The 10,877-nt window shown below is 41.9% G+C and overlaps 1 protein-coding gene across 4 annotated transcripts in view; it reads right to left on the reverse strand.

Annotated features, from left to right (window-relative positions):
• Window positions 1-10,877, reverse strand: part of stag1a (stromal antigen 1a) — a 43,880-nt gene that overhangs the window by 1,879 nt on the left and 31,124 nt on the right. For all 4 annotated transcript variants that reach the window (XM_034857845.1, XM_034857846.1, XM_034857847.1 and 1 more), the window contains 19 exons: window positions 10,166-10,273; window positions 9,562-9,676; window positions 9,119-9,236; window positions 8,644-8,747; window positions 8,021-8,113; window positions 7,368-7,661; window positions 7,120-7,190; window positions 6,447-6,615; window positions 5,568-5,660; window positions 4,462-4,636; window positions 3,519-3,658; window positions 3,238-3,339; window positions 2,954-3,102; window positions 2,292-2,420; window positions 1,969-2,171; window positions 1,368-1,536; window positions 683-799; window positions 416-530; window positions 202-282 (listed from right to left, as the gene is read on the reverse strand). In XM_034857845.1, coding sequence (XP_034713736.1) covers window positions 202-282; window positions 416-530; window positions 683-799; window positions 1,368-1,536; window positions 1,969-2,171; window positions 2,292-2,420; window positions 2,954-3,102; window positions 3,238-3,339; window positions 3,519-3,658; window positions 4,462-4,636; window positions 5,568-5,660; window positions 6,447-6,615; window positions 7,120-7,190; window positions 7,368-7,661; window positions 8,021-8,113; window positions 8,644-8,747; window positions 9,119-9,236; window positions 9,562-9,676; window positions 10,166-10,273 — 2,545 coding nt within the window. The remainder of the gene's footprint in view (window positions 1-201; window positions 283-415; window positions 531-682; window positions 800-1,367; window positions 1,537-1,968; window positions 2,172-2,291; window positions 2,421-2,953; window positions 3,103-3,237; window positions 3,340-3,518; window positions 3,659-4,461; window positions 4,637-5,567; window positions 5,661-6,446; window positions 6,616-7,119; window positions 7,191-7,367; window positions 7,662-8,020; window positions 8,114-8,643; window positions 8,748-9,118; window positions 9,237-9,561; window positions 9,677-10,165; window positions 10,274-10,877) is intronic.

The following is a 10,877-nucleotide window of genomic DNA, read 5'->3' on the forward strand; positions in this document are numbered from 1 at the left end:
AGTGAAATTTTTTCCCAGAGCACAAAATTGCATCTTAAAATAGTTGGTTTTGTTTAAGGATAGATGGTCATAGATGGTCAAATTAAAAACACCAAATGCTTACATTTTAGAGGTAAGAAGCCAGGAATATTTTACGTTTTGCTTTAAAAAAAATAGACGTCGATTCATTTGTGTAAATTGGCTGATCGTTTCAGTACTCACCGACTCGTCCTCAATCATGGCTGCAGAGTCAAAGAAGTCTGGTCTTAATTCTGCTCTTTCACGTCTGTTCCTCGATGGCGGCTGGGAAGGACAAAAATGAAGCCAATTCATTTAAAAGAAAAATAGTGAATTAAGACTTTTTGAGGATCTTTATTATTCTTTTTATATTCTGTTGCATTTCACAATTGCGGTGAGATAAAGTTCCGTTACTGACCAGGTCGATCACCATAGTGTCTTCAAACTCCTCGTTCATGTCTTCCAGCTGGCCCCGCGATGACATCATCACGTCCTCAAAGATGGGCTCAGCGTCATCCTCCATCAACCCACGTCTGATGGGAAATGTCATTAAAATTAAGACGGTGGAAAAGAAGCAGCATATCCATCCGTTTATCCTCTTGTTCTTACTGGTAGTGGCTCTCTTTTTTAACAGAGGACAGACCGGAAACAAGGTATGAAGGTATGAAGCCGGGTCGGCACTTACACAGTCTGCCGGACGCCCTGATTGCTGCGTGCCTTGATGTAGTTCATGCCCGTCCGATCCTTCCTGTTCACCTCCTCCATCTTCTGCTGGCCGAGCCACGACATCTGCATCTGAGGGCTGGAGACAAACACACCGTCAACATCCTCCACTTTGATATGACTGCCCTGCTATTAGAAAGAGGCCGTGTTACTTCAGTAACAGTCTACAGTAAATACACGACATTCCACTTCCAGGATGTCCTTCTTTTCGGTCACATCCGGTGGATTGCTGAGGACTATGGATAACTGCTCCTCAGATCTCTGCAGGGTAAGTCCAGACTGCTAGTTACACTATTTGTCCAATCAGAGTTTTCTGTTGCATGACTGAAACAACCGTTGAAAGTACACGTTTCACCGAAACAAGTTCCTTCCCGAGTGGATTTTGCCGCGGTACCGCAGCTCTGTCTGGCACTTAGTGACGACCAAGACGATTGCGATTGGTTTAACAAAATGCCAATAAACCAGAGCACTTTTTCCTCCTTTACTGTGTGGACTAACCAGACCCTCCTCCGCAGTGGACAGAATATGCTAACAATCTTATCAATCTTTAAATTATGAAAAAAAACAAAAAGAAACAGCTGTGACGAATGAACTACAGAGAAAAAGGTAATTGACAAAGAATTCCACGTTAATGTGTGTACACTCACTTGTGTACGTAGTCGTTCTCTGATCCGGGCTCCGAGTCCGGGTCGGGCATGTGTTCTGCTGGTCTGTTCTCTCGGAGGACTGTTGAGGTGAGCTGAGGAGTCTGCAGCGCTCCCGGTGTCTGAAGAGTGTCATTACGCAACATCCACAAGCCCTCAACACTACTCTCTTCTGAAAAGGAACACACAGTATTATATAATACACAATTGTAGACATATTTTATTTTGTTACACATACTATGTCCATAGGTTTTATATTTGTATATTTTTCTGTAGGTGTTCTGGTATTTTATGTTATTTTTTAAATCTTATTTATTGTGTGTGTGTGTGTGTGTGTGTGTGTGTGTGTGTGTGTGTGTGTGTGTGTGTGTGTGTATATATATATATATATATATATATATATATATATATATATATATATATATTGTATATTTCTTGTTTTTTCTGTATGTAACTTGCTGCTGTTGCACAGTAACCTGTCTGTCTGTCTGTCAATCAGAGAGAGTTCACAGTGTCCGTAACACTACAGCAGATAATCATGAACATGTCTCAGAGTAAACCAGGTAACCCGAATCTGTGTCTGTGCCTTTGTCTCCGTCCTCACCCTCGATGCGTTTCTTGTGTAGCGGCGGCCGTCCCTTCTTGCTGCGTACGGAGCCGGCCTTGCTGCTGGAGCCCGATGTGACAGACATGTGGTCCTCGTCTCCACCCGTCAGCAGGCTGTTCCTGTACGAGATCAGTGGCAGCCACACGTCCTCCCGACGCTCTGACATCGACTCCGACATGAACTTCTCCAGGTACGAGTGCCTGAGCAGACATGCAGCGTTTTTTTTCTTTTGCATAGTTCATTTATTTTGAAATTGAGTCATACATGTTTTAAGTGACAGTAGGAAAAGAAAGAAAATAAAGACAGAAGGGAGTACTTACACTGTCTTTTTGTCTTGGCGGATTAGTTTGGAGGAAAATTCACTCAGAACCTCCAGGAAGGCTAGGTTGATAGGAGGAAACTCTGGTCCTCGAGGATTCTGGTATTTAAATGCAAACTCTATGCCATCCCTGAGAGAGAGAGAGAGAGAGAGAGAGAGAGAGAGAGAGAGAGAGAGAGAGAGAGAGAGGGGTGTAAAAAGTAGACAAAGAGAGAGTAAGAGTGAGAAAAACAAGAAAAGTGTAAAACAAGAAATAGAGAATAGTCCTTTTTTATAATTTCCCATTTATTCTGGTAAAGTCTGTATTTTAGACTTAGACTTAACACCAAAAATGACATAAAAAAGGAAGTTTTTAAGACGGACACGTCAGGAGACCTGTTTCTGTCTCAGGACCAAACTCACACAAAATCTGGCAAAGCTTATGTCAACTAACACTCGTGAACTCCCTAACAAAACTAAAACTAATCTAAGCTAAATATGACTTGTAGCTGTGAAGATATCTAATAAAGCAATGTGTACCGTCTAATACCATTGGGGCTGCTTGAGTATAGAGGATCTTTGATTAAACTAATTTTAACCTCAGTTAGCGCATTCTTAACTTCCTCCATGACTGATTACAGCCAAGTCTGTTGCCCCTAGAGACCAGAGCACCAATGGTCTTACTTGTGCAGTGTGGCGACAGCCTCCCTGGTCTTGATCTGATCCAGGCCGAAGGTGAGGGCGAAGCGGCGGGCCAGCTCCTTGATGCCGCTGACGTGAGACGACGTTCGGTCCAAGTTGGGCCCCTGGTCCTGCAGCAGCTCGTTGAACAGCTGCAACACACACACGCACACACACACACGTTGTGTTTGTGGGCTTGCACACCTGAGCGCTCGTAACTTAAAGAATGCACTCAAGCCCCGGACCTGTGCATGTGGCCTGTATTATTGTCTTCACCAATGTCTCACCTGCTGCAGACTGAGGATGAGCGTCTTGGCACAGAGAATCTTGTCCGTCTGTCTGGTTTTACTTAGGGTCTCCTTGATGATGTCGCCATAATCATTATAATACTGAGGCAGAGAAACAAAACAGTTAAAACACATGAATAATGACAGTTTAGTACAATTTATCTGACAGCTGCAGATTTTTACTAAAAATTCTAACCAAAACAAGAAAGTAAAGAAAATTTGACTTCCCAACTTAGATCACTTGTAGAGTACTTTGTTTAAATAAAAAAAGGAACAGTCACCTTCATGTAGTGTTTGAAGATGTCGGCAGCAGCGGGCATGTCTACGATGTCGTAGATGATGAGTTTGCAGAAAGCCGCGAGTAGATTCCTCCTTTTGTGCAGCGCCTCGATCTTGTTGGCCTCGTCTTCCTCGTCTCCCTCTAGAGGAAGACAGAAGGGGAAGAGAGGAGGAAAAATGGAAAGTAAATGAATAGGGGCAACATGTTTATTCTTCAAACTATCTTCAAGCTTAACTCATTTTTATGTAATTCCTAAAACTTTGTGCCTGGACACAAAACGCATACACACTTAAATTTAGAGACTTGGTGGAGCCCAAAACAATGCAAATTATGTATGAAGTCAAACAAAGGATGGTTCCAGACTGTATCCAGAAGCTGTTTCGGATTACAGAGAGCAAGTATGAACAAAGGGGAAAGTGCATGTTCACAAAGATAAAGAATAGAAATAATGTAAAACAAAGATCTATTTCGGCAAAAGGAGTCAAAGTGTGGAATCTTTTAAATGAGGAAATGAAAATGTGTAACACGCTACAAAGATTAAAAATAAATACATTTTAAAACAGAAGATGCTAAACAAATATAAAAGTGAGGCATGTATGACAATGTATATATGAATGTCTATATGAATGGGTTGAATGGGTTATACATTTTCTTTTGTTATTCTGTTTTGTTTCATATCTTCTGCATGTATTATGTGTAATAATATGCAATATGTATATAATATACAGAAATAAATAATTCATATAATATGATTGATTAGATGCTGAGGGACCTAAGAACAAAATTGTTGTAGGTGTAATAATGTTTCAACCTACACCTTGGCGACCCATTGTTTATTTTACAATTTATGTTATGTATGTGATGTGTATCTATGTGATCAAAATAAACTGAACTCAACTAAAAAAAAAAACTGAAAAACAGAGCGCCAGGTAAGAAGCTCTCACCCATGCTCTGACTCTCATCATCCTGGTCGATGAAGACGTGGTCCAGGACGAAGTTGAGCAGCTCGTTCTGCAGAGTGCTGTCGGGGTTGAAGACCAGCGGCTGGAGGCCCTCCCTGCCGCCAGAGACCAGCTGATGACTGAAGATCATCAGCAGGTCGCAGAGAAGCATGAACGCCTGCACAAGAGGCACACACAAGGAGTTATGATTGGATGAAAATATGTTCGCAAGTTATTATACAACAAAAAACTATAGACTGAAACATGCTTAGTTTTGTCAAATATATATATATATTTATGGGTCAACAAAAACCTTTCTGCCTATTGCCCTCTTTAGTCTATTAGAACATCAAAATAAACTGATCTGTATATTTTATTATTATTTTTTTATTTCATTCATGTATCTATTAGGGGTGTGACGTGAAAAAGGATTTGAACACTATTTTAAAGAAAACTTCACTGATAAAATAGGGTTGGAGAAATAGTCTGTTATTCAATTGAAAGTCACAAAATGAAAACCAAGCACTGTGAAAGGTTTTGCCACAAGCTCAAATAGTTTCTCTTCTGTATAACTAATCTCTTGAGTCCTAATAACTGCGGCGTATCCAGCAGGAATCCAAAATGCTGCCACAAAAAGCTTTAAAAGTGGCGGGTGGTGTTGGGTACCGTTTCACATTTTTACCAGTACCTGAAATTCGGCGCCGATACCCAACAGTACCATTTTCCCTCTGTATTAATAAATATATTTCAGTTGTTCAGACATTGAAACCGAAATTGCGAGAGAACTTTAACCTCGGCGAGAAATATTTTCATGTTTCTAATAAAGCGAGATCTCGTGGGACCTCTTGTCACACCTTTATGTATTTATTTATCTAGAAAGATCACTACATAGCAAACCTTGAAATGGTTTCATCATTCAAGCTGGTGTAACATATCACACACTGTGACAATTGGGTTTTATCTCTACTGAAGACTGTTGCTAGTTTTTATACTGGTTCTGTTCTCCACAATCCAAAAACCTTTCGGACAATAACGCACACATTTTGTGACGTCTAATTCTTAAGCGGATGTTAAAGTGTGAACACTTCATACCAGGTGTGTGATGTTACCTGTTCTTTGACTGGTGTGTTGACGTTGGACAAGCACTGCTGGCACACAGCCAGAAAAGACTTTACCACTCTCCTGAGAGCCACCAGGTCATCCTATACACACACACACACGCACACACAAAAATTAGTGTCACAAATAATGACCACTTCAGTGGAAATCGATATTAAACAGCAGTTCCTGTCAGGCTAAGTGTCTGCACCAGTAAAGTAATCAAACTTTAATGATTTAAGCTAACTTCATTGAGGCCAAAAAATCAATACGCTTTGTGTTTAAACTAGTCAAGTCTGTCAAGGGTTCAGAGAGCACTAATAAAGATTGACTGACGATGGTCGAGTTTTGTTTCCCTTTTTATTATTGACACATTGTCAGTCATTGTCACTATCTATATACTGTATAATTCAAATGATCAAGAGAAAATATTCTTTAGTTGTAGCTCTAGTTACTGGCAGTAAGAGGCATTTAATGGGGAATATTTAAGCTGCTGTAGGTCAGAGTGCAGAACTAAGCTAAAATGACCCCTCTTCAAATTAAAATACTGCGCTGCAGGAAAGGGACAAATGTTCCACAGCAGTGGATTAGGGGTAACCTATTTTACAGGTGTGGGCTTTGGTCCACCACAAAACAGCAGCCACAGGATCTGATGCTTCTGTGCGATGTTTAAGTGTTAGATGAGATGGATTGCGGGTAAGCCCCTGAACTGGGGGGGGGGAGCAACCTGTCTGATGATATGATGATCTATCACAGCTAAGATGCCCTTCTCTGCCAAAATACAGATTAGCTCCTGTCCCTCTGGGCCACTGATGCTCTGACACAGCAGTCTTAACTCTGAGATCTGAGTGTGCAGTGTCGAAGCTCTGTCAGTGATGCGAGTCCAGCACCTTGCTGGGAGCCCCCTCCGTGATCTTGACGAGCTGCCAGAGGACAGAGTAATGGGAGCACTGCAGGGCCTGGACGGCTATCTGCTCCGGCATGGAGCCCTGCTCGATGCCCGCCTTCAGCAGCCGATAGCAACTCCCAAATAAATCCCATCGTGTCAGGTCGTGCGCACTGAGTCGGGAAACAAGAGGAAAACACACTAGGTTTCATATAGTATGTTCAGTCATCAAGCTCATTTGGTATAAGTTAGTATCCAGTGCTTTCAGTCCGTGTTACATAACTTAAAAGAGTATGTCTTGATATGGTGTCAAAACTCAAAAAACCTATTGGTTTGGTGGTTTTTTTGGTGTTTTTTTATGCATCGGACTATTTCATAGCCCGATGCATCACGAGGCGTCACCTTCTCAATATTATTATTTATTGCTACACATGCTTTTCATCAACAAATTCAAGCTCGTCAGATATATATGAACTCCCGTTTTGATTGTATCTGCTCATAAAAAAAAACACTTCCTGATGTTGAGGAGTGTAAACACAGCAGACAACAGACAAAAGGCAAAACCAAGAAAAAAGAAAAAGAAAATTTCAATGATACAATGATTCATTTTAACACCCCTAATGAATGGTTGGATAGATCCCTAAATAGATGGATAGATAGATAAGAGAGAGTCTTACTTGTGGAAGGCTGTGAGTCTCTTGAGCATGGATAAAACATTGTAGATATCGTCATCATCGGCCTCCTCAGCCTGCAGATGAAAAAACACCTGTTTGCACACGACTATGTTGATGTTGTGTGTATGCGTCGTAGCCTCCAGTACACATTACAACTGTATATTTCTAATCATCCAGACTTCCTCTGCAGCTTGAGACAAAATTTCAAACACATGCGCCATGGCAAACATCGGTTACCCGCCCCGCCGTACCTCCTGCAGCAGCTCTTCCACGGAGTGAGCGAAGCGGTCCGTCATCTCGTCGATGAGCTGTGAGCGGGCGATGTCCACGCGGTTCATGATGGTGTACTCCTCGGAGCACAGGATGCTGTAGGTCTTACTGCAGGCCTCGAGGACATCCATCTCAATGTGCTTATCCACCACCAGCCGGATCTGCTTCAGCAAGGCGTCCAGGTGCTTCTCCATGCGCCCCGCGCTGTACACGTCCAGGTCAAAGAACTGAGGGATCTGCAGCAGGTTGGCTACCTTCTCCGAATCTGCCTGATACTGTGGAGAAGGAGACGGGGAGGTGGGAATAACATACAAGCAGACTTCCAGCAATCAGAAAATAAGTCACAAGCAGAGGCAGGAAAGAGAAAGACAGACCCATCAATCAACTTTGTTTTTGTTTCCAAGTTAGTAAAATGGTCGATTACATTTCAAGTATTTGGCCAGCACACTTGTCTAGAGTGGCATACATTCAATAAGACTTCTCCTGACTATATAATGGTGTTATACTATATAACACCCTGATCAATTATGTCGGCAAACAGATCAATCACTCAGCCCACTCATTAATCAGTGCCACTGGCCTCTCCGTTGCTGGCCCTGAGCAGACTGCAGGCTGGACTTCAGGAAGCTCTTACCTTGGACAGAAGCATGGGCAGAGCCATGATGAAGTGCTCTGTCAGTTTATTCTTATCGTCTATCTGGGTCTTCCTCTCCTTTGCCGTCAGCACCTGGACAAGCAGAAACCAAACTTAAGGTCAAATGTAACCCTAGGTAGAAAAAAAGGCCAACAAAACAATGATTTTGTGTTCAGAGGTAATATCATGTGCTTAGATTATCACCAGGAGAGTTATTCATGTGTAGAAAAAAATCTGCTTTTGCTACGTCTGTCCGCAACCCATGAATCTACCGAGGACACTGTTCCTAGCTGACAATAAACAAGCACACTCTGTTCAGTTGTTATTTTGACAAACTTAGCAAGACTGGTTAACTATTTGATATTTTTAGTGACACATTTTTAAATTTAACAACGCTTTGGATTGTTTTCTCCTTGTCAAACCCACAAGGACGGACAATGAAGTGTTATCTTCTCTTATCTTTGAAAACTGGCGGATTACGACTGCTACATCTTAATGCAGACAAATTAGTTCTCTAAACTGTATCTAATAGCATCCACCTGCTCTCTTATCCCATCAGTCGCACTTTCTACTCAACTCAAGGACACCGAATGCTCAAAGTTTGGTGTGTATCCTTGACCTACCCGTTTGCCGGTGCCTCTGCCAACAGGTGGATGCGCCTCTGCTGCCTGACGGATGGTGCACACCATCAGCTCTATCAGAGCGCTCTCCTGTCTGTCTGACAACACTGCAGGGACAAGACAGAAAGACCAGATTCAGACTGTCAGCAACGGTCAGAAACAGAGAAAGGGATGCAATGAGCACAGTACAAGCAACACTTCAGCAACATCTTTTTAAACTAACCTCCCTTTCCTTAACGTTTTTATATTTTTGCACTATAGCTATGTTACTTTACGTTATTTTTTTATACAATTATTGACTCGCTCTTTTCTTACTCTTATTTTTAGCTTGACTGTGAGCAACTGCAACTGGACAGTTTCCCTAAAGGGATCAATAAAGTCATCTCCACTAGCTGTTTTTTTGGCTGTGATGTTGTCCTTGACAAGTGAAAACTGTTTCATAGGCTTAAAGAGAGAACAATGAACGTGTGTGTCTTACCCTCCTCTCCCTGCACGGCCTCTTCCAGCAGAAGTTCAGTCATACACTCCCAGTCTTTCAGCAGCTCCTGAGAGCTTTCCCACAACGAGTCCACCAGGTAGGCCGCATGCTCGTGAAGCTACACACAGACACACACACACTTAGTATATGATCAGATCAAATCTTATCGCTGACATCCACAACTTTTTTATGAACTACAAAGAGGGTGACATTTTGTATAAGCAGAGTGAAATGTCATCAAACAATCGAGTAATATTATTTACTTTATTGTCATTGTGAAGCAGGACAGGACTTGGAGATGATTTTTCTTTCTTATTATCACAGTCTCCCATGAGTTTCAGGGTTTTACCATACTCCACCACATCAAAAGTATATAATATCAATCTATTATTTAAAAACAGCAACTGTTGCTATCGTAAAAATAAGTGTGAATCACGTGTTACCTCACTCTCCAGAAAGAAGAGCACCAGCATGCGGATGAGATTCCCGTTGGGACTGCTCCTCCCTCGACGCTTGGCCAGCGCTTCCTCTGCCTGTGGGTCGTGACGACTGAACAATCTGACAGACAGGGAGAGAGAAAGCGTGATTGAGAGGGAGAAAAAGAAAAGGTGAATAGACAGAAACAGAGATTGAGAAAGGGGAAAGACAGTAATAGAGCAAAATAAGATAAGACATTCAAAACTAGGGTTGCACCATATGAGTTAAACATCAAATCGTGATTAATTCGACTGATATTGAGATATGATCCCCGATTTTGGAGGGAATTGTTATTTTTGTACCATTGTACTCAGTATCGTTGAAATAACAAATACATATTTTTTCTCTTTGGTCTGTAGGATAGGATTTGTAGGCCGGGACATGTCTGCAGCACCACAATACTTCATTCAGAATGGTTTGACACATATTTCACTTTAACAAAATATGTGTCAACATGCTTCCCCCCACCCAAGGTCCACCTAAATGCAAAGCTCAACATTATTTTCAGAATTATGAATGAATTATGAATTATTTTAGGTTAAATTAAGAGAGACATCAGGACAGACTCACTTCCTGTGCAGGAACTCTCCAGCAGCAACGGCCACCGGTCGGTGGGCAGAGTAGACCAGGTGGTACACGTTCTCACAGTCCTCATTGGACAAGGCGTCTTCACTGCCCCTGCAACAGATAATCCCAATGAGTTACACTTACACTAGATTCAAACATGCAAAAATGTAGTGTCTCCTCAGCAAAAATGAGTCTGAGAATGAAAGAAAAAATTATATAGAACTTTTTTTAAGTGCTCATATTATGCTTTTTGTCTTTTCCCCCCTTTCCTTTATTGTGTTATTTATCTTTTTTGTGCATGTTATAGGTGTAAAAAGTGAAAAAGCCCAAAGTCCACCCCAAAGGACTTACCATCTCCAAGAGAAAACACTGTTCACAAACTGCTCCAAACAGCTCTGGTGTAGTCCAGCCTTTACTTACGTGACGAACAAGCGTCACTTTGTAACGCGTTATAATGCTCGCCTAGCTTTCAGCCTGGCACGCCTCATACTCTGCTTCTGACTGGCTAGTAGTCCTTACCTAGGTACTGCGCATGTGCAACCCCTAACAAAGACGGAATAAAAGTGTGATGCCTCACTCAGTAGCTAAAACAGAGAGCTCAACACAAAGGGTAAAAAGAGGAGCTGCAGTAGTGCGTAGTAGGCAAGGCAAGGCAAGGCAGCTTTATTTGTATAGCACATTTCAGCAACAGGGCAATTCAAAGTGCTTTACACAA

Source organism: Etheostoma cragini, chromosome 20 (assembly GCF_013103735.1).
Source record: "Etheostoma cragini isolate CJK2018 chromosome 20, CSU_Ecrag_1.0, whole genome shotgun sequence".
Lineage (NCBI taxonomy): Eukaryota > Metazoa > Chordata > Actinopteri > Perciformes > Percidae > Etheostoma > Etheostoma cragini.